Here is a 24451-nt window from a genome sequence, read left to right as displayed (position 1 = left end):
TCTTGGGTGGCGTCCAGAAAAGCATTTCTAGTTGGGTTTAAAACAGAATCAATTCTTTTGAACAATAGTTTTGGTCGATTTGTGTATCAGAAATTAATTTAGAGAAAAACTTAGCTTTCACTTCCTTTACAGCTCTCTGATATTAGTTAAACACTCCTTTAAAATGTCATCATCTGTGAAATACTTTAGATAAAATTCTGAAAAAAGATTGGCAGTAGATGAGTGAATGGACCGGGAGTGACGTAAGGGCTGAGAAAAAGTAGGGAGAGGACAAGTAGAGACATGCTCAAACATTATTGAATAATGGTCAGAAATGCCAATATCGAAGACCTCTAAGTTGGATACAGAAAGATAACACAATATCTAATGTATGACCCATACATTGTGAGTAGGACCAGTGACATGTACAAAATTTAAAGACACAGTGAGGGAGATAAATTCATTTACCAGTGGTTTTGATGGACAGCATACATGAATATTAAAATCCCCAAGAATCAGGAGTCTGTCACCACGAGACAACAGACCAGAGAAAAAGTCCGAAAGTTGTTGGATGAATTCCTTATTAAATCTGGGAGGTCTCTACACAAGTGCACAGAAAGCAGGACCCAAGATGCTAATCTTTAATAGTTGGACCTCAAAACTGGAATACATGTCCATATGTAGTGTTCTGCCTTTAAAAGAATTTCTAAAAACAGTGGCAGCAACACCTCCTCACCCTGAAGTCCGTGGGGAATTTAAAAAGTCACAGCCTGGCAGTGTTAGATCCCCCCGGGGCCATTTGTTCGCCAGGATTCAGCCAGGTCTCAGTGATGAATAAAAAGTCCAATGATCATGGTATAAAAAAGTCATTCAGAATAAAAGACTTGTTCGATATTGAATGTGCATTAATGAGGGCCATCTTAATAGTGGAGACATCTGTATTTTGCGGTGAAATTAAAGATGTGCATTTCAGCAAGCTGAGATCATCAAAACTGACACCCCGCTTGACATCACTTTCATCAGTCGGAGGGTGACGGCATGAAGACCAGATGTCCGGTATGTGGTGGTTGTCAGAGGAATCAGTCTGTAATCTGCAGGGATGTTAGCGTGACCCTCGATGGACATACCGGGGGCAACGTGCAATTTCAAGAGCAGCGCAATTGTTATAAACTCCATCTGACAGGTGGGCCAAAGAAATTCAAATACTGTAAATCCAGAGATGAGTAGAATAAAACCATTACGGAAGAAAGATGATTGCATGAGCTTGCACACAAGCAGGGAGCTCTCTGCTGAAACTGGCGAGGGCCAACAGCAAAACTCCAACAGTCCAAGTTGGGCAACAGAAGGCAGAACATCCTCAATTAATCCATCAACACGAACCGAATTCGGTTCAGCCCCACTGGACGTCGACGATGGACAGGGAATCAAGTAGCCCATTTAAGACTGCACGTAGCAGTCCCGGTGAAGACCATTGGTGAGTGCAGCTGTGTTAATTTCCTTTGAAGTAATCCAGTCAAACGTGAGGTGTAGCGTAGATTTCAAACAAACTAAAAAGTCAAAAGTCGCATCGGATCAAGTCGCAGCTGTTTGTCCATTTTTCAGAGAGGAAAAAAGTCTCATTCAGACTGTACGCCTGTTGGGTCTGATGGCCTCGACAGCATCAGTCATTCCATTGGGACTATTGCGAATGAGATAGTTTCAGCCCTGGTAGCAGCTCAGCACTTGTGTCCTCACCGTGACTTAAATCACAGGGTGACCGTGACGTCAGAGGGTATGCTCGCTCTCAGTCACTGGAGAATCCCTGCATTCCTTCATGAGGAATTACTTTGGGGGCGGTGTCTCTGAGGAAAGTGGTGACAACAGACGCATCATTCACAGGTTGGGGTGCGGTGTGCGAAGGCAGAATAGTCAGTGGGGTTTGGCCCTCGTCACAACGTAATGCGCACATAAACTTTCTGGAGTTACAAACAGTGTTTCTAGAATTGAAGCACTTTGCACTGTTCCTTAAAAGCCACCATGTCCTAGTCAGATCGGACAACATGACAACAGTGGCATACATAGACAAGTTGTTTGAGTGTCACAGGTTTACCCCCGAGGGTGACTGAAATGATTTAGAGCATGAGGGCTGCCTCAACATGCTCCGCGTACGATTGGAAATGGAGTATGTTTGAGCAGTGGTGTGCACACAGACACAATGTTTCATTTTAATTCGGTGACAGAAGTTTTGTGTTTTCTTCAGGAACTTTTGGATAAAGGCAGGGCCTTTTCTACCATCAAGGTTTATCTTGCTGCGATTTTGGCCTGTCATGTGGAAATTGACTTGAGTACAATAGGTCAACACTCACTTGTTTGCAGGCTTATGAGAGACACTCAGCGTTTGAACAGGGTGTCAAAACCGCCAGTTCCGTCATGGGATCTGTCTGTGGTTCTGAACACGTGTTCTCAGCCTCCCTTTGAGCCAGCTGAAAGTATGGAATTGAAGCTTCTTTCGCTAAAGGCAGCTTTGGCTACTGGCTCTGATGACCGCAAAGCGAGTTGGTGAACTCCATGCGTTGTCGGTACATCACTCTTGTATGCGTTTTGTGGTGGATTTGTCGAGAGTGTCTCTTAAAACGAATCCAGCCTTTGTGCCTAAGGTGAGCGACTCCACGCACAGCTATAAGCCCATGGACTTGCTGGCTTCTTACCCGCCGCTGTTTTCCCTCGGAGGATGAGCGGCTTATTTGTCTGCATCCAGTTCGTACTCTACGTTTGTACGTGGAGAGAACTAAGGCATTGAGGAAAAGTAGTCAGCTTTTTGTTTCTTGGGCTGATTCTTGTAAAGGCGGACCCATATCACGAAAGTGCCTGTCTCATTGGGTAGTGGAAGCTATTATATTAAGTTATAATAGTCTGGGGTTGCGCCCAGAGGACTTGAGAGCTCATTCTACCAGAGACATGGCTACCTCATGGGTGCTGTTTAAGGGCATTTCAGTCCAGGACATTTGTGCAGCTGCAAATTGGGCGTCGCCTCACACTTTTGACCGATTTTACAGACTGGATGTTACAGAGCTGTCATTGGCTCATTTTCTCATTGAGCGCTTATCTAATATCTTCCTCTGAAGCATGTATTCCAAGGGTCTTCTTCCATGGTGGTACCGCAGGGGGTCCACAAATTATTGTTGATCCACCAATGGTGGCATTTGTAATAATCATTCACTCACACGCGAGTGACAGGAGTATGTATATCGACATGTCCTTCGCAGCTGCATGCCAAATCTTAAAGTGTGACTAAACAGCGCTAGTCAGCAGAAGCATGCAGCCCAGACAAACCCTTCACACGACCACTGCTCAGCACGAGCCGCTCAAAGAGCGACACACATCAGGTTCAGCAGCACTGCAGTGGAGGGTCGTGTGAGTAAACACATCTGCTTTGTGTTGTGCGGTTGAGCAGATGACAGCCTGCTTTCAGAACAATAGCGTACTTGCCTGGTGTAAATAAATAGTTGAGATGAGATTATCAAGCTGGCATACACGGTCTTAACATTCCACACAAACAAGATGGTGACTCTCAAATCATCCTAATTCAAGGTGCACTTAGTCATTGTTTCCTCATTACAAATTTTTACTCAATGAAATCAACAGTTATTTTAAAATATATGTATAAAATCGATCACTCACATGAGATGAAGACTCCATTTTAGTTAGGGATGCACCGATCCGATACCTGGATCGGTATCGGCTCCGATACTGACGTTTTTAAATGGATCGGTATTGGTCCGACGAGCCCGATCCAAATCCGATACTGTGTGTTAGTCATGTTCGTTACTGTCAAGCTTAAAAAAAATTACAAAAGAACCATTAAAACACCATTAAAGTAGTTCATATGACTCGTGCATTTTATTCAAAGCCACTTGAAGACGTGCGATAGCTCTGTGAATCACAAAAGGCTGTGTTTAATAAGTAAATATATAAAATGCACGTGCAGCTCCAGCACGTCAGTGAATGGCGCTGCTCTGTTTACACACACCCCCGGCTATTTTTAGCCTTCACGCGGTGCGCAATATTTGAGCGCTATTCACGAGCAACATCTCTGATGTAGCTGCTCAATAGTTTGCTTCATTTATATGCATTTAGAACGGCACCGGAGGTGCATTTTACCAGAATTTGAATAAGTGGTGAATTAAACTACTGTGAACTTTCCAACAAACAGACACACTTACAGGACTTCCTGGATAGTTTAGAATGTCAAAATAAAAGCATGAGGGTTTAAAAGTTAAAAGTGTCATGGAGAGACTCAAGGAGGCAGAGAAATGAACTCCGCAGCAGGGTTTATTGAACAGATGATTGAAACAGTGATGTAAACACTGTGAGTAAATCCAGTTGAGCAGAGTGGCAAACAGCAGGGGCCGGTTGCACCAGCTATACGTAAATTAAAACCTAGCCTAGTTGTGGCGTAAATGGGCACTACTAAATATTTGAGCATTGCACCATTAAACTTAAGTAGGACGTAACCCTACGTATAAACTAAATATTTACGGAAGACTCCGACCAGGAGTAACAGATAGAAAAATAAAGCAGACTGATATTTTATGACATCAATGAGCTCATGTTTTGGGTGACAGGCATCAATCCTTTCAACATACTGTATATGTTGGCATTTACACTGGTTTACATTTACGAGAGAGCTGGTTACGGTTGATTTTCAAACCTGTAATAAATTATATCCCTATTAAAATACGATACGTAGCCTAGTAAAACAAGATTTAATTAATGATTTAGGCAGTTTAGCTTATGTAAATAACAATATTCAATGACTGTATCTAAAATGAATATGGAATAATAAATAAATAGGCTACTAATGCAACAGGCTGGAAAAATAAACATTAATTCATTTTAATATTATATATATTTCGTATAGTTGAAACTTGAAACCGTACACAGGAAAGTGCACCGTTAGATTGGTTGAATCATGTAGTAAGTTTTTTACATAATGTTTTCTCCCGTAAGTGTAAATGCCAACATCATATATGTTGAAAGGACTGAAGCCTATCATGCAAAACATGAGCTCATTGATGTCATTAAATGAGTCTGATTTTTTTATTCCATCCATTACTCCTGGTCGGAGGCTTCCGTAAATATTTAGTTCATAAGTAGTGATATGTTCTACCTAAGTTTAATGGTGCAACGCTCAAATATTTAATAGTGCGTAAAACATGACTTAGTGCCCATTTACACCACAACTAGGCTAAGTTGTAATGTACGTATAGCTGGTGCAACCAGCCCCTGGTGAGTAATATCCAGACAGGGTATAGACACGATGAACAGATAACTCACAACAGTCTTATGATACTTGCAGGCAATAATGAAGACACAGGTATGTTTGACATAGTAAAAAGGTGTGGAGTCTCAGAGATACTATCGATGAGAACAGACAAAGAGTGTGTGTGTGTGAAAACGGGCTATATCTCCAGTCCTTGATTAGCCACTAATGATATGCAGGTGCGTGTAATCAGAACTCAGGGGAGAGTGAGCACTGTGACTGCAGCGAGTAAGAAAGAGAGAGAGACTGATGGATCCATAACAAAAGGTGCACGATTGAGATATATTATTATATATTACTATTATAATATATTATTATTATCATTTGTTTACAAATTATAATATTTAAGTTGAATGGATTCCAAAAAATAACTGTGTAAATGAAAAGTGAGCTGATATCGTACAACTAAATTGAACAAAAAAGAGATCTGAATCCTTTAAAGTCCAGATACAAGTTGGAAAAAAAAAAAAAAAAAAAAAATTCCTACTGATGACTTGTACTGGAATTACTGTTATTTTTGCTGCTACATTATCCAGTATACTAGTTCATAAAAAAAGTGTTTCTTAATAAGCTATACATTTATATTAAAATAATGTGTAGTTAGAAGTTTGTGTTTCTTTACATATTAAAGAATACCCCCAATTAGTTCCACACAACAATGTAAAGATATTCTAAACTGATTATGCAAAAAAACAACACTGGTTTCCGAGTTTCCCACTCATAATTAAGATGTTGTGGTGGCGTTCATGTGCGCTCAACTCGCAAATATGTTCATTCTGACATGATTTGAACACACCATGTTTTTATCTGGATCCAGGCCATTTATAGGGAATAACTTTACCACCAAAATGACAGGAGTCATCCTGTTACTATTACTGCTTCTATTTCTGGCACCTAGTACAAATTTGGCTGGAGTGATGTTGTGGAGAACAGCATTAAGAATATTGTAATAACCCATACTTTTAACCTATATTTATTCCATCTAAAATGCATTTTACGGGCTAGATTTTTCTTTCAATCTCCTGAATAAAAAGGATGTAGAAGGAAGAATTTGACACAAAACCAGAAACAAAAGTGAAAGCAATCTAGGCCTCACACCTCAACTGACATGAATAGGTTATTCAAAGTAAGGCTAGAGAACTTCCATGTGACTTAGTCAGTAAATATTTGAAGACATCCAGGAAATAACACATATGATCTAGTATTGCACTGGTGTCCCTGCATAATAAGCACTGGAGTAATGTACAAATACACATAATTGGTACCAAATATTGGCTTAAATAATACAAAACATGGTCTTTTCGAGGACGGCTTGGGAGAGATAAACCTTCAAAATAATGTCTCTGTGTTGTTTTATAGTTTTCTAAACACCATTCACTGTAATCATGAGTAGTAAATGACAGTATGTTTTAACTGTATTGTTGTGAAATGCTGAAAATATAAATAAAAAGCGAATAACATGGCATCTTATTTTGTGCGATCCGTTTACGTATCAATACAGAATAATACTTAATGATGAAACTTTCAAAATTAGTCAAATGTGCACTTACTTGAAAGGTCAATGGCATTTCAGAGCCTCATGTTCTTGTGACTCCTTTTAAGTGCATTAGACATGTGAGCTTGTTTGTGCCCCTCTGCATGTGTAAGTGTGTGTAGTTAGCATTAAACCACTCGGGTATCTGGAATTGATGCCATGATAATCCTTTATTTGGCTCACCATTCAGCCAGTCCCTTTCTCTCAATCCTTCTACACATAAACTGCTCAACTGAAAGTTCTTAATAGGGAAGTGCAAAGCTACATATTTTCCAAAATGGACTAGTTGGCGGGTTGCCTGAACGACTAGCTGGCTAAATTTTTAGCTGGCTCTTACTCGTCCTGTCGGTCCCAGAAGTACTTTTGGTTTTGGACTCTACTGACACCTATTGTCCTGGATACCAAATATGTTTGTTTATCTTCTGTTTTGTTACTTTTAGTCTGTGTTTTTCTCCGTCTCATACTACACAGACATTCTTGGAATCAATCCAAATGAATTTAAGCATGTTGTTGAGCTCTGGCTTGTGACCGGGTGGCTGCAAATCGTGAGCTCTCTGTGTGCTTGCACTTGATGTCGTGCCATTTATTGTTGATCCGCGCTGTGAGAGCTGCAGGTCAGCGGTATGTTTCATCACTCCAGCAGGGACCTCTTGTTGGGACATTTGATTTTCCACTTAAACTATTCAGTTTGGACTATTTAGTGGATCACACTCCTGCTGATACATACAATCACTCTGGACTATACTGTTGACTTAGGCTCCACTGTTGTATGTAGTAAGTATACTGTGATTGTCGTTATATTGTTTGGTTTGCTTGTTTTGTTTGCATGTTCTTTTATGTTTAAGCATTGGCTGAAAGTGCTGTATAAAGTAAAGATGCTATTATTATTGTCATTACTAGTGGTAGTAACTCAGTCAATTGCATGACACAGGTTTTCATATGATGTCAACATGGCAGCGACCTTGAGGGGGCGCCCCTCTCAGTGTAACATTAAACAGCTTTTATTGGGTTACTGACATGTCTGGAGTCTTCATCTAATCTGAGTGGACATAATTTTCATCATATTTCAAAAATTGCTATTCATGTCTATGTGTAAAACCTTTTTAATTAGCAAAAACATTTTGAGGAATCCCCATATAATCACATTTCGGGTTCACTTGAGCCCGATTGAATGCAGTTTTTATGGGGTGTGGGTTATATTTATAGGGTTCTTGTATTCAAAAACAGCTAGACAGAATACAACGGAATGGAACAGACTGCAGCGGTCTTAAAACTTCAATGTTCGTGGCCAGACACTTGGAACAGCACAAGACGTCATGCAACAGCCAAAGACATCTGTCAGAAAGTGTTTGGCTGTAGTGGTGGTGCTTTAAAGGGGACAAATTTAAAGCCACAATTTATCCAAGACGGTTTTACCATTCCAACTGTCTAACTGCTAAAGCAGAGCATGCTGTGAACATGTCAATTAAAGCACTGCCACTAAAAATACTGAAAATATCAAATGTTTCTTTACAGAACATATTGTCTCATTGTGGGTTCTCTGGGTCCTGCACTGTTCTTTATCCAGTTATCATTGTACCAAACAGCTCACATCAGGAATCTGCCTTACGAGAGGGACAGTTTTGATATTTTGATAATTCTTTATCAAATTACTCTCAAAGCAGCAGCCTGGACTTTTGGGGTCACAAAGGCTTGAGAGAAAGCTGTTGTGAAAGTGTTGATATACTACACATTATCCTCAAACACAGAGGTTCATTACTCTGAAATACATTATATTGCTAAAATGTCATGAGTCATAATACATAAATAATTTTAAACACAGATTGACAGCCCATGCTGAGGAATGAAACTACTCTGTAAACCTCATAATGTAATGTCTTACACACTCACACTTTCTGCATAATTCCTGTTGTTTTTCAGCAAATTTTCCTTCTTTAGATGGACCCAATGTACAGTAAATCTTATTAACAAAGAGAGGTATTCAAAAAATCCCAATTGGGTTTCAAATCTCTCCTGGACAGATTTCGTCACTTTTGTGGCTATGTTCACACAGTCAGTGTTTGGGATTGACAACAACCGTATTCACTTTCAGGTGAGCCTTGAAATGTGCTGTTCATACAACAGCGTACAGCAGCAGTTCGAATGCTGTCTGTATGAATGAACAACTGAAGTCACAACCTTTTTCTAACAGCTGTAACCATAGTGACAAGTGACTAAAAGATGGCGACGTCCATAACACCGGCATGTCTCATCACAATTGCTGCTGCGTTATGAAATAAATGAGCTTCATCCATCAGATCATAATTAACCGAAAGCAGCTTTGGCTGCTTTTTAAATATGTGCAGAGCATAGCTTTTGTGTAGCATGGCTCACGCCCATGAGCAGCCGGTGGAAGACATCGGCTGAATCTTTGGATGACACGCAGCTAATTTCATCATCTCTGTGAGTTAACAAAACCCCACATGAAACACACGAGACACACGCATGTACAGTGCAGCGTGTCTCTCACTGTACATGACGTAACTAACAACTAGTTGTCCAGTACGGTTCCATTCACACAGCACAGGTTTGCAGACAATGTTGATGTGAGACCTGAAAATTTGGGGGTATCAGTTCAGTTTACGGTTGTGCCGATAGATGATGATCTCAGGGATCGACAATGGTCAGAGTGATCACCAATAGCTGATGCCTTTGACGATGTCAAGATGATATTTGGTTTGTTTTCCCATTAAGGTATTAAATTATTATTAGGCTATTATTATTATTAAATTAATATTACAAATAATTTGCTCCGTGGCACACAGACATGCGCTTGAAGAAACACACTTTATTATATTAAGAACAGATGACAGAAAAGCAGTCTATGTGCATGTATGACATGCTGTTTGTACAGATGTGTGTAGTCGTGGAACACGCGCGTGTAAAAGGTTCTCAATCTTTCTTTCTGTCTTCTGATTTTTTTTGTTTTTTTTTGTTGCAAGAACAGTATCGTCTATGAGTGTTACATATGATCTCAGACAACTCAGCTCAGGAGGTGCTTTGAGTTCAGTTCGATTTATTTCCACAGAGCAGTTCATTGTGACCACAACTCTACATTTATAATTGATTTTGTCTTCATTTGTGCAAGTAATTTTCCGCCTGTATGTTTAGACGGATACTTGCCTGATGGTAAATGGAAAGGTGGTTACTTTATATATATATATATATATATATATACACACATTTTTTGATCACTTCATTATTTTAATTGCTTTTGCATTTCGTTTGGAGTGCAATTTGAATTTAGAAATGTATTTGATTTAAGTTTTTAGTTTTTTAAATAAATAAATAAAATTTTCAATGCAAAATCACTAAAGCAAAAAATATTCACCGATCCCTGTGTCCGGGGTGGCCGATGTAACTGGATATTGCGATATTATATAATATATATATACAGGTGCATCTCAATAAATTAGAATGTCGTGGAAAAGTTCATTTATTTCAGTAATTCAACTCAAATTGTGAAACTCGTGTATTAAATAAATTCAATGCACACAGACCGAAGTAGTTTAAGTTTTTGGTTCTTTTAATTGTGATGATTTTGGCTCACATTTAACAAAAACCCACCAATTCACTATCTCAAAAAATTAGAATACATCATAAGACCAATAAAAAAATTTTTTTAGTGAATTGTTGGCCTTCTGGAAAGTATGTTCATTTACTGTATATGTACTCAATACTTGGTAGGGGCTCCTTTTGCTTTAATTACTGCCTCAATTCGGCGTGGCATGGAGGTGATCAGTATGTGGCACTGCTGAGGCGGTATGGTTTTTTCCAGTTTCATTTGAATTTTTAGTTAAAATAAATAAAAAATAAAGTTCAAAGTTTGAAATCAAAGTGTCTTGCTTTATTGTATAGGCTTAATCCTAAACCTGCTTAAATAAAATTACCCCATAGTACCACCTAGCGTGATCATATCGGGTATTGTCAATCTCACAGGCTGATTATAGGCCGATCTGACTATGAAGATCACCCAACCCTAGTTCAGTTATAGAATGCGGTTGTCACAGAGGTAAACAACTGTCCTGTGTGAGATCATAACCATATTAAGCACTCAAACAAAAAATGTGGCCTAAGTCAAGAGATCCAACGATTCATTAAATTGAACTATATTACAATTACTCTATCTGGGCAGCTGTTATAGTTTTTACTAGGTTTTACTTTTAGTCCATGCCAAGTATAACTAGGCTGGTTGATAGCCCAACAACATAGACATAAAGGGGAAGGTGGAGCGACGTTGTCTGACCCTCACACAGTCAGACTTTCAAGTTTTTTGCCACAAGTATTACATGTTCAGTGTGTGGGATTAGCTCCAAGCCAAACACATGACTACCAAGCTTTCAACACAAAGCAACCAAACAAACCATATATAATACAGAGAGAACTGAGAACAAGAATTAGATTGTTCATTCAATCCCAACTCTGCCATTTTACAGAGTAAAGTTCCTCCTTTATTGTACTTTCAGAGTACCATAGATCTGTACTTCTCGTTTGTTTATTATACTGAGTGTTAATACTGTAACATCCTGGATAACACACAACCTACAATAAAGCAACCTCTTTAACTTTTTTCTTTTTTTAAACATAAAGCTAAATTAGGGCAAATGAATCCCCATCAGCTCACTGTTTGTGCACATATTAGCGGAATCACCATAAAAATACATTTGAGTGCTGCTATTTGGGCCCAAGCACTGAAAGTGCAAAGGCCCTATTGTTCTTCTAAGGATTATTATTATTATTATTACTATTATTAGGGCCCAAGAACTGAAAGTGCGGAGGCCCTATTGCTTTTCGAAGGATTACACCGTGTAACCATTTTTTTTTTTTTTTTGGTTCCTGGGTAGTAAGTGTTATTTCCTAATTGCTTATGCCTCAAAAGTATAGAAAATGGCTATTATTCCCCACAAACTTTGCTTTTGTGACCAGGACAGTCATAGAACTTTCTACAACTTTCTAGAAATTTCCAGTAATATAAATAGTAGTATAAATACAGGGGCCTTAAGCCCACCAGTTCAGTTTAGTTCCAGCTGCCTAAGTGGTTAAATATCTGCATTTTTCTGAGATGGCATCAAGAGGCTGCAAGCATCCGGCAGATGCATTTTGCTATGTCTGCGGCCAATTTATCAAGACAAGAATGAAAAAGTACTCCGTGAAAGCATCTGCTAAGATGTGTGAGGCCTACAAGGCATATTTCGGCATGCCTGTCGGGGATCAAGACAAAACCTGGATACCTCATTTCACCTGCGAGCACTGCAAAAAAAACTCTGGAAGGTAAGATGGACAATTGTTGCTCGGAATTTTATGTTATAAAATGTGTTAATTTTTAAAATTGTAAAAGCCGGACAACTTTTAAAATTACAGTCATTAGCTCCGTCCAACAGGAAGTCGGCCATTTTGGATTGAATGTGCATTTTCTGAAAATTACAGGCCCTGATTTTTTAATACTCCTAAGGGATTCATGTGACTGTCACCAAATTTAGGCAACCTTATGCCAAGACATAGATGATGCTAAATTGTGAGCAGATTTTTGATATATTGAACAGTGTTGCCATGTTGAGGCATTACTGTCGTAAAATGGGAAACAGTAAGTGTCTCATATCTTCTGTGTGCAATGTGTGATTTATATCAAAATTGAGATGCATGTTTAGCCTTGGGGGCTAATCACGTGGATGTGACCACCTGGCAGCAGGAAGTGTGGCTTTTACAACAGACTTTAAAATAGTCCTCTTATATTTACCCAAATTGCTTCAAAATTGTTTAGAATAATGTCAAATGCTAAATGCATGTGTCCACCTTGCATTGTTTTCCGAAAGCCACCGAGTGGAAATGGATCCATGGTGCTTATACCTGTCATCACTACTTGCAGCTATATTTGACTGTTTTTGTTCTGCTTCCACCAGCCTACTAGTGACAGGAAATATGCCACAAATAGACATTTAAAGAAGAAGCATGGTCCATCTATCCATGATAAACAAAACAAAAAACAGAACAGATGATGTAGGTCTATAATGCAACATCAGAATGGGATAAAGAGTATTGTTTGCTGGATTATTAGAATTAATAAAGGTTTTTGGTGTAATAAAGTGTATTGTTGGCCTCTGTGAAAAATGATCAATAAATAGCTACAATTTCATGACCAAAATGTCTAAGATTTTGTCATGAAAATATGTAGAAAGTGCTTCCTTTGGCACTCAGAGGAGAGATTTTAGGGCTTAATATTAATGATAGCCTGCTTCAATTGAGGAATTTAAATAAAGTGGTACCATGTAAATGATCATTCTTTGAATAATCTCTAATAATCAGAGCCATGAATTACAAGCAACTTCAACCTTTTAATGAAATTAATTGATAATCTGAAATAGTAAGCCTCTTCCGTAGCAGGCACTAACCTCCGCAAATGGAATTTTTTTGCAAATTATTGTACTAAGTGCCATTTTGGTGGTGAAATAAAGCAAGGTTTCCTCTCAGCTGGGCATTTTGCAAGCTCTGAATGTCTTTGCTTCATGAGAGGATTAAAAAGACACGTGGCATGAAAATATTTCTGATGGCATGCTGGCTAAGCTGTTGTATGTTGTACAGTCTGTTGTGATATGCAGTCAATGCAGCTCCACAGACAGCATCTACTTATGTGCAGTTGTGCACCTCTCTGTTGACAATGGCATCATAATTGTCACTGTCAGGTCCCTGATGCAAAACCAATTATTCAATGCCGCATTTTGCAAGCTTTCCTGGAAAATACAATCCACAGTGTGTGACAATAGGTTCAACATAACATAAAATAAAAATCCACATCAAAACAAGAGAGCCTCTTTGAGCCTTGTTGTTTGTCCAGTCATTGCAACGTGAGTAGGCTTGACCCTTGTCTCCCACGGAGAGCCCTCTGTGTAATCTATAGAGCTATTGAGCTCTGACTTTGAAATATTTTTTTTTTTCCTCTCCTCTTCTCACTGGACTCAAATGTAACAGTTTCAAGAGAAACACAAGAAGCTAAGATTTCACCAACAAGCTTGGAAAACACCTGAGTAACAGCATCCTAATTCATACCAGCAGGACTGAAGCACTTAGGCTGAAAAACATGATACAACTAAAATCCTTGTCCATCAGGTCACCTTTTAAAGCATCAGCGATGAAAAGAAATGCCAAAACCTTTGCTACTAAAGTGTGTTGGGCATATTAAGAAGGTAACCTCAACTTAGTTTGTAAACATGGCTCACCTGTAGTTCACACCAGGCGACTTCCACCCAGGTTTCTGTGTCCAGACCTTTATAAACCGTTTTGAACGCTCCTCTTCCAAGCTCTATGTCAAACTTGAGGAAACGGCCACTAGGTGAAGTGGCTATGGCCTTCATCTCAGCCTCCTCCTCTTGTTCGCGATCTCTCTCCTTCCCCTTCAGAGAGGAAGCTGAAAGTGCGCTCTTCTCAGGGTCCTGGATACTAGGAGTGCCATTTTCACCCAAGGTGGCCGAGGCACTGGCGGGTAGCTGCTGGGCTCCGCTGCTGAAAACGGAGTCTGAGGCACAAAACTCGAGGTGAGGAGCGCTGTGAGGAGCATCAGGGGTTTCTTCCACCTTGTCATCTTCCTCGCATATCTCCACACTCTTTCTAAAGAAGCGCTTGTTCTTGCGTCTCTGGCAAGGCTCGTGGGTTGCCGGGAAGGAGGGCATGAAGAAGGTTAGAGGTCTAACGGGCATCTCCGTTTCTTTATTGTCCTCCACTCCTCCTCCACCTCCTGCTGCACCCCATGTCCTCCTTTCCTGGGTCTGGGAAGAGGAAAAGTCAGACGGAGTGCTGTGCATCCTCTCTCTCTCACGGGTGGCCCTGTTCCCCTTGTCACTCTCCTCCTCCTTCTCTCCATCAGGTTTCTCCCCAGAGGACTCCTCTGTGGCAGTGGGCTCTCCTGGGTCTGTCGCCATGGCGATTGACCTTTCCCACTCCTCCTCCTCCACCCACCCCTCCTGTGCTCTGGCTCTATGTCAGTCCCCGTCTCTTTCTCTCTGTGATCGCCCTCTCACCCTGTTATGAAGTTCCTCAGCCGTCTGTCCAGTGTTGCCAGTTGTCAGCAACAACAATTTTGTAGTCTCTTGTGGTCTTACCTTCCAAGTTCCCTTGAGTTCACAGGAGTATCTGAGGCTGCTTGTTCTCTTGGTATATCCTAACAGTTTGATTCAGTTCTTACTATGTACTTTCCTTATCTCCATTTCCTACCTACAGTTTCTTCTGGCTCGTTCAGAGGTAATTGATTGACAGGTAAGTGACATTCAGTGAACAAGGGGAATTTTCAGGTGTATCCTATGAAAGAAAAACACAGGGCATCAATATTCAGTTTTTGGCTTAAGTAACAGGATTTCTGAAGCCTTCATTTAATTATAAACAGAGTAAATGATGACTTAAATTGCAGTCTGTTTACCACAAAAAGTGACCGTATGCCTTCAAAACACTTGGTATATGGCGCACGAGTCATGATTCTCTTTTCCATCATCGAGCCAAATGGTTCTGAGCACAGTGAGGAATGGTTACAGTAGCTTTTCCACCTGTGCATGACTCGGCATGGCACAATTAGAAACCGTTCTCGGCCCGGAATTCTCAGCACGGTTAGACAACCGTGCTCAGCTGTGCTGGTGGAATGCCTGTAGTGACGTCGCAACTCATGATTAGTCACTTGTCAGTTGCCAAGGTTATTCGTTTTTTTCTCTGTAGCTGGCCAAGCGCACTATTTGGGAAAAGTAAACACACTTCTCGTGCAGTTCTTAAACTCTTGTGTATTTCTTGTGTACATTCGAAGTCTGTTTTCAGTACCACAGTGGAAAAAGTCTGTAACCATACCGGCTGGCCCAGATCAGCACAGAATAGAACGGTTTCGCAACAAGAACAGTTCGGCCCAATGGTGGAAAAGAGGCTATGGACTACTAATGACACTTTCGAGTGCTTTAAGGCCTTGTTTAGGCTGCCATAAAAATCTGATTTTTGGCATATCCAGATTGTTATCTAGATGAGTTTTTGATAGTCTGGACAGCAAAAAACCGCATGAAATCTGATTTTTCAGAATCTGATTCAAACCTCATCGGGAGGTGTTTTCAAATGCGATTGAAATCAGATTATTTTCAGATGCGTCTCAGTCCGGATGCTCTGGCTGCTCAAATCGGATTTCAAATGGTCTTTTGCGTCACTCCTAACGTGACACAACAATGACATCAAAAATCAGTGACGGAAATGCCGTAAGTATTCATAACAGTATGTGCAAAGATTTTGGCATGTCCATGAATTCAAGCGGAGAGGAGAACACCACTCAGTGGACTGACACAAAAGTCAATTGCCTGCTGGCACTTTGGGGGGAGGCTTCTGTCCAGGCAAAACTCGAAGGCAGTTATCGCAACTAAGGCCATTTACCAAGAAATATCTTGGAGCATGGAGGAAAGGGGGTTCCGTTGGTCGCACCTCGACTGGACAGGGTGCTTATTTGGAGAGCGAGATGATGCACCTCCATTTTTCCCGCATCTGTTTTGAAAGCATCATCACGTGGGTACGCCTACGTCGTTACCAAAGCAACCCATGCATATAGGTTGGTTATGTCTGAACGCGCAAATCTGATTTGATTACTTGCAATTAAAAGTGCGGACAGTCTGCCTGAAAAAATCTGATTTGCCTGCAGTCTGAACATAGCCTAAGTGTTAATGTGCGTCTCTATGTACTGCCAATGTATGTAATTAAGTCAACAGGACACTCGTTAAATTATTTCCTTTTGTGTTCTCGCTGTAGAAAGAATGTAATATGGATTTGAAACAACATGAGGTTGGGTAAGTAATGACAGTATTTTCATTTTTGGGTAACTAACCCTTTTAGTGACTTTGAGCACCTGCAATAGCAATTCTCCTCTTGGTCTGCCGCCCACAGTACTGGGCCTGCATTGCAGACCTATTCCTGTGGAAAAAAAACTGCCTGCTCACAAACTATAACCAAAATCCACTGAAAAGTGTGTATTGCCAAGGGCACAGAGAATACCTTGTGTGAATTAATAAATCAATTAAGGCGAGTTGTTCATCTATATTTTAAACAAGAGCTCTCAAACACAGGGGAACGTTAGTGACAAATCCTTTAAGCCATTCAAAAGCATGACTGATTTAAGAATGACTCTGGTGCAAAATAAATCTAAAAAGTTTGGTTCAATGAGTTGTTAGCCAATAAATATCTAATGGTTCGCAACACTTGATTTTAATTGATTATGAATGATGGCATAAAGGTCCTTTAGGGTTAAATAATTCAGAGGCAGAGTGGATATGAAATTGAACATGATTGACCGCGATAGAGCATCGCTAAGAGAACATATGCACTAAAAAAAATATATATATTATGTATATATATATTAATTGTCGTCAGCAGTATTGGACCCTAGATGAGGAGCATTACAGCATCTAATGTTTACAGTTAGTGGATTTTCTTTGTTCTTCTCTAAAGTTCTCTAAATTAATGTTGCCTGGTGTATTGAGATTTTGCAACACCTGACACTGCCTATTGAAAGATTCAATGCTCCGTTTAACCCATAAAATCTACTTCTGCCTCTTATCCCAATCTCAGTCTCCCTCGTTTTCTCTCTGGTGACAACAATATTTTAGCTCTCCTCGTCATGTCCATCCATCTTCTTCCTTAATGGCAGTCCATATCAGTCAGGTTAGTTTCCTAAACAGCATGCAAATAATATCATGCTTTTTGCCTAAATTATTCAGAGCTAGAAAAATATGCTGCTCACTCTCACAAAACTGAGAAAAAAAAGATTTAACATTAATTCCTGGTATCAGGATATTACCTGTTAACTATGTTTACATTTCTGTTGTACAATCTGTATGAGATGGTAGGCTATTGGAGCACATAACTGGGTAATTAACATTACGTGCAATTTTAAATCAAGAATTTAGGTAAACATTTATATACAGTATGAAAGTATAAGGGAAAGAGTCTATTTAAAGTCCTGTTACTGGTCACCATTTCAATGTTTTTAACATTTATAATCACCCTGTTGCCTTCAGTTCATTTTAAATAGCCCTGTGGTGTGACATAAAACATTTTAAACAACAAATATTCAATTTAGTCCCTAAATTAATGAGGTCATTAAAGTTGCATGCAAAACAATTAGAAAAGAATTAAGAAAGTGTTGTTTAAAATGGACTTAGATGCAGTATAGCATGTGAAAGGACAACTTTCCAAAAGTATTAAAACTACCCCCATCTACAATGCAGTAAAAACTACAACAGGCCTTTGAGGTATTCAATTCTGTGTTTATAAGAAACGCCACTGAAAGGTTTATTTAGTTTTGTTTTATGCTAATAGATTTCCTAAAAAAAAAAAAAAAAACACCTTGAAACTCCAGTTTAGCTGGCAACTCCGGTTTATCTAAAACCAACTTCAGATAAGATACAACAAAAATTTACACTGACAGTCAGAATGGACTCTCTCTCACACACACACACACAGACACTTAAAATATACTAAGCTGCAAGTGCAATTGTGGTGCAAGTAAGCAGACTACATGCACATTAGGCTAGTTGTATAAAAGTTGACATTAGCCATGCACTTCTCCTAAACTGTTAAACCATTCCTTCATTCTTTCAATGGTCAGTCTGTAAAAGGCATGCCAGGTACAATTGCGAGGTTTTTAGATTTGATATCTCATGTGAGATGCTTATGATTCGCTTAACTGACAAAAGAGAGGGAGTAACAACAGTCCAAAATTAATACTTAGCAATAAAATTCAAGATTAAAGAGAGCTGACTGTTTCAATGGAAGCGGACATGAAGCAAAGACAACAAACCAACAGAGGAGGAAGTTGTGCTTTGAACACAAGCTTATTTGCCTCCGTCCTCAGGGCAAGCAGTTCCCATGAAAACAACATACAGAGTCATTACAGAGTGTCAAACACACAGAGCTAGCACATCACTCAAACGCTTTCTCTAACTCTATTCAGTCACATAAGACTCAGCTCATTCTGTGAGGATCAGATATACTTTCACTGCAACCAAAATAGAAAAATAAAAATAAACTGATTTTCCTACAAGTATAATCAAAAGCATTTCAGAGGGCATTTACTTTCATGTTAAACTGCACCTGATTTACACTGAAATAGTATTTATAGAATGTTATGAAATTATTGTTTACAAAATCATGTATAAATAAAAGTTAATGAAAAATAAAAAATTCTACAACAAAGCAGCAGTTGCCTCATGGGTTAAAGCTGGAATATTTTAGTATGGCTTTCATGCAGCAATTATTATATAGGGGTGAACCACCTCTCTAAATAACCTGCATAAAGACACCTTTATAGGTTCTGCATACAATGCTATGGGAACACCTGGATATGACAAGCCCAGTCACTTCACTGAGGGTGTTTAGTTAGAAATATCAGCTCAGTTATTCTACATTTTCATCTGTCAGTGGAGCATGTGGGACTAATCATGACATACGGCATTCAACCTCGCTCATACTTATTACTAATTTTAATATCCGTTACTCTTGATTTAATAATTTTTGAAATGTGCAACCCTATTCGCTTTGAGACTTTCTCTAGGAAGGTTTTAAAAGTCAGGCAAGCAAAAAAGCAAGTTCTTCAACTTCAGCTCGCACTGGACAGGATCTTCTTAAAAGTCTCTCTGATATCATTTCATTGTGCCATGCCTGAACTAATCAGTGCACGGTGTTGTTAAAGCACTCTCTCTCACCCACACTCACTATGTCATCCGCTATTTCATTACGCTCTTCACTGGCATACACACATTAATCCCCTGGAACTGAGCAGGCTCTGCTGATTTACTAAGGCAGACAAAGAGGGAGCCAGGGAATGTAGCGTGTGTGTATGTTTAGGGAGGGGGCAGACTGAAGGGTTGGGTGGTTGAGCTATGTTGAAGCTAGATGAAAAATTGTGTATAACGGGGGGGGGGGGGGGGGAACATCAAGGTTTTAGACAGCAAGTCGAGGGGGAGACAAAAGGAGGGGGGTTGTGGTGAAATGGGTGGGAAAAATGTGTGTGAAAGAGAACAAGGGAGTGAGATAAAGGAGGGGTCGCACACACATAGATCTTCCCGTGATAAAATATGTGCTAGTGTTCGTTTGATTGACAACGGTGACAATAGCTAAAATTCCACCTCACAAAAACAACTTAATTTTGGTTGCAAAAGAGTGGGAAGGTGAACGAAATCAAGGTGTGATGAGATGAGACAAAGTAATGACATAAGAAAAGTTGGAATGCAGTAGATTACTCTTGGCTCATACCAGGACCTAAACTGATCATGTGGGGCAAGAAAGATCTGACTGTTGACAAATGTTCTCTCATTTCCTCCTGAATGATAGAGAGGGCAAACATAAAATTCCTCATCTATAATTTGAGATATTGGATCTGTGCACTTGCTTTAGGCACTGATGATAAGTGGGCTGGAAAATTTGCTGTCACAATTGATTGCTTTTTGACCAATCACATCTATATTCATTCCTAAACCACATTCTATTCCATGCCTATTTCTAGGAGATTGTGTGAGACAGAGTGAGATTGTGCATTCAAAATAATAGTGACTACAACCTCACTCTTACTAATCCAAAACAAACAAACAAATATACAATTGAACAAAGACACTCTTTGTAATATAAAACCACCTAATATATGACAAAGTGGAGCCAGCTTAGACAGTGGATGGTAATTTAAATGTTGCAAAGAATGTTTATTGTAATGTTCCAAAGGTGTAGATTACACTTAGAACAAAATGACAGCTGGAGTTGAATGTTTGTCCTCGTCCCATTAAGTAAGACCAAGAACGAAACACAACAAACACTCCTGTCCAATTTAGGTCAAGCATGTGAAAGTGAGTGTCACTATGGACACAGAGAGTAGGGTACACATTGGAAGAGAGAGAGGGAGGGAGAGAGAGGGAGAGAGAGACTAATTCAATAGTACCTTCTTTTCATTCAATACAGTCCCACTGCCAATAAATGATCTACAGCATGTTATAATCCAGGTGAGACAATTTAATCGAAGCTTGCAATAATGAATGTGGATTACACATAGAAAAAGTGGCTTACTATTGTGCCTCTGAGGTTTATGCTTAAAATGATCTTGTCTTGTTTTATCCTACCATTAAATATGGGGCAGATTACCACTGAACATCAGGGATTTTAACACCTTTATACTACTATAAGTGTCTATACCTAGAATAGGAGGAGCATATAAATAGCACAAAGTAATTGTTTTAGATACTGTATTTAGATACTTATTTTAATAACATTTATGTTATTATACCTTACGATGCAGTATAAACAAAGACAAAGTCAAGGCAATAAAACTACTTAACTGGCACCATCTTTTAACCAGGATAGTGGCCAATGCCTTGAGTTTTATCACACACAGCAACAGAAGCCATGGCAGCCATATATATATACAAACGTGTGCTACAAAGTTATACATAACCTGCAACTTGCAAAGTAATTGCAAAACTGTAGATAATTTGACAATAGGCTTAAAGCAAATCTGTCAAGAGCAGTATACAGTATGTCATCATATGTATAGATAAGAGACCAAACGCCTGCCTTCACCGGGGCTCGGTTAGCTGGACGAATAAAGAAAATAAAAATTATAAAATGGCAGAAACCAGCTTGCCGACTCACACCAACAGATGTAAAAAGCAGACTAGGAAAGAGGGCATCCCCCTTTATTTTACCGTTCAAGCAGTAATTTTTCGTCCCGTCCATTGCCATCATCAATTTCAGCACCACCTCGTTGTGTTAGCAGCTAAGCTATGTTTCTTTGGGATTCCTGTGTCTGAAAGACACAATACAGCTACCTAGGATGATTTTTGGTTTTGTAGTTTATATCTGTAAAGCCAAGTCCTCCAAATATCAGAAGCTGGTGATTATTTACCAAAACTGTCAACAACACTCACCGGTGTGCTGCATCCTCTTTCGTTATTTCAACTACAGCAGCTGGCCGAAAGGTCTTCAACGCTATATCCAATTTATCTGTCAAAGATTCAACAGTTCGTACACATCTCGTTGGATATAAATGTGATTTGGCTGGTGATTACTCCTTTTCTTATCCGAGCGTTTGGGTCTCGTGTTTGAACGACGTCGTTAAATCCTACAAATCCTCTTGGAAACATCATCTGTTTAAAAAAAACATATTTATTTTCCTTTCCGAGAGATTTTCAGAACACCCTTCTTCCGGTGAATGTGACAGCAACGTATTCACAGGTATGTAGCGTCATATATCTATATTTATTTTACATAATTTACAGAGCAACGTCCGTCTTTGCAGCGTTCGTGATAGTTCAGTCGAGCACAATCTTTTTCTGTTGACGATAGAGAGGCGCGCGCTCACTCGCTCATACCACGTGCTCCAACTATGCGCGCCGCCGCCTCTTTCTGACCGCGCGAGGTCGCGCATTGTCCCAATAAGCATCTGATATAATGATATGATATTCTGCTTTTAATCATTTCCATCGTAATGGATTTGTTACTTAGTTTTGTGTATTGATTAATTTCTATTGTGTATTGCTTAATAGTTCCTGCTTAAGTGCAATAATAACAGACAATTCATGCGAGACATGACCCAATCCCGGCTGATTGCTTTATCAAATTGAATGTGTCAGCCTATGAAATGACATAAGTGTTTTTCAATTTAACAGTTAAAAATTGTATACGGTACCGGTAGAGATGGTACACAGATTTCGTTAAAAAGTTTATATTTTAATTTCCCGAGACATTTATTTATTTGATTTTTCTGTTGCGATTTAACATTCTGTTATGGACCTTAGCGACATATTTAAAGGTGCACTCAGTCATTTTTTTTCCTCATTAAAAAAGTTTTATTTACTGCGATTTTGAAACCTATGTATGTAATCATAATGACTCGTCTGAGATGAAGACTCCAGTCATATCAGTGACTTCTATAAAAGCGGATGTATCTTACATGGAGAGGGTCTCCTCATGGGGGCTGCCATGTTAGGATCACATGACCAGCCGAATACTGCTCGCTTAATCTCAGTTACCACCTTGTTATCGGACACTTTCACTGGTGGATTAAATTAATTATGGCAGACTGTGAAAAGTGATTTTCTACAAGAGCATCTTTAACTGAAAACTATGGGATTTGAATGATGCTGCATCCATTAGGTGCCAAAGTAAATGTCCAAGATGACATAAATAAATTACTGAGTGCACAGCTGTTTAAATTAAAAAGTTAAAATGGAATCCGCACACCTGACCAGTTCAGGTTAAAAAAGAATGAGGCTTAAAGTCCCAAATCTAATGAGAAGAAAACTTTACTGAAGAAATCAAATATACATAGTAGTAAAACAAAAGTGTTCAAGGTGCACACTTGAAGGCCTATTAGCATTTCAAAAATGTTGGAAGACTTTAAAGTATAAAATCCCGCACAACTCCCATGACAAATTGGTCCAAACTGCCATTTATGATTGTCATTACAAATTCTTCCTTCTTTGCCTCCCCCTAGTGTATAAAATTCGGTAACGCCGCTGTCCATGGTGCTTGTTTGCGTGCCATCGTTCGCTCAAACAGATGTGACTATTGAGCAAAGCATGCTCACAAACCTCACGCAAGGTGACCACATTGTGTGGCAGCGGTTAAAATAAATAGGGCATCGCATTTCAAACAGCCTATTGTGGCCAAACACAGGAGGATAAATATCTTGTGAGTTTATTTAAACATTTTTATCCCCTCAAAAGCTGTACTAAATCTGCATCAGATAAATAATCTCGAAACATTTCGGCCTAATATATTGCATCAATACATTTAAATAGTTCAGTAAAATGGTTCTTAAACCCTTAACCAACACATCAACATTTCTTCCAAGAGGAAATTCATTTTAGATAGAACAAAAACTATACACTTGCATGAAGATGGTTCTGTATCTCAATAATAATAAAAAAAAACTTATGACATTAATGTTATAGTGAAACCATACAATCCCCAGTGTCTGTAAATGCATATTAATGCTGTCCTTTAACAACTTAATCTATTGTTTGAATTTATATTGTGTACTGTTTTTGCACCACTTTTCTGTAGCTTGTATTGCTTGTTTTTATATGTCTACTGTCTTCATGGTTCCTCGTGTATTATTTGTAATATGGTGCTAGTCTAACTGTGTTCCTTCATGTTGAATGTATGCACCAAGGTTTCCTGGGAAACCATATTTTGTTTTTCTCTAAGCCCTGAAAAGGGAAAATACACACACATACAGTATTGTGCAAAAGTCTTAGACGCATTATATTTTTCACAAAAACATTTGACTTTAAACAGTTATTTTATATATTCTGCTTTTACTGTATCAGTAAGAAATATCAATTTTAGGTTTCAAGATTCCCTTTGCAAATAGATTAGAAGACTAACAAGGAGCCCTACAACAGAAAGTATGGCCCCCACAGAGCCCGGATCTCAACATTGAGTCAGTCTGAGATTACATTAAGAGACAGAAGAAATTGAAACCACCTAAATGGATGGAAGAACTGTGGCAAATTCTCCAAAAATCTTGGAATATCCTATCTGCCAACAACCAAGAAAAACTGTCCAGGTGTACCTAGCAGAATTGGTGCTGTTTTAAAGGCAAA

At 39.1% G+C, this 24451-nt stretch overlaps 1 protein-coding gene across 5 annotated transcripts in view; it reads right to left on the bottom strand.

Annotated features, from left to right (window-relative positions):
* LOC127419187 (serine/threonine-protein kinase WNK3-like) overlaps nucleotides 1–22168 on the bottom strand; it is a 71284-nt gene extending 49116 nt beyond the window's left edge. For all 5 annotated transcript variants that reach the window (XM_051660373.1, XM_051660375.1, XM_051660374.1 and 2 more), the window contains exons 1-2: nucleotides 21770–22168; nucleotides 14069–15143 (exon numbers count right to left, since the gene is read on the bottom strand). In XM_051660373.1, coding sequence (XP_051516333.1) covers nucleotides 14069–14767 — 699 coding nt within the window. In that variant the 5' untranslated portion in view covers nucleotides 14768–15143; nucleotides 21770–22168. The remainder of the gene's footprint in view (nucleotides 1–14068; nucleotides 15144–21769) is intronic.
* Nucleotides 22169–24451: the final 2283 nt, after the last annotated feature.

The sequence above is a fragment of the Myxocyprinus asiaticus genome, chromosome 28 (genome assembly GCF_019703515.2).
Source record: "Myxocyprinus asiaticus isolate MX2 ecotype Aquarium Trade chromosome 28, UBuf_Myxa_2, whole genome shotgun sequence".
In the NCBI taxonomy this organism is placed as follows: Eukaryota; Metazoa; Chordata; class Actinopteri; order Cypriniformes; family Catostomidae; genus Myxocyprinus; species Myxocyprinus asiaticus.
This window is presented reverse-complemented; position numbering and strand designations above follow the sequence as displayed.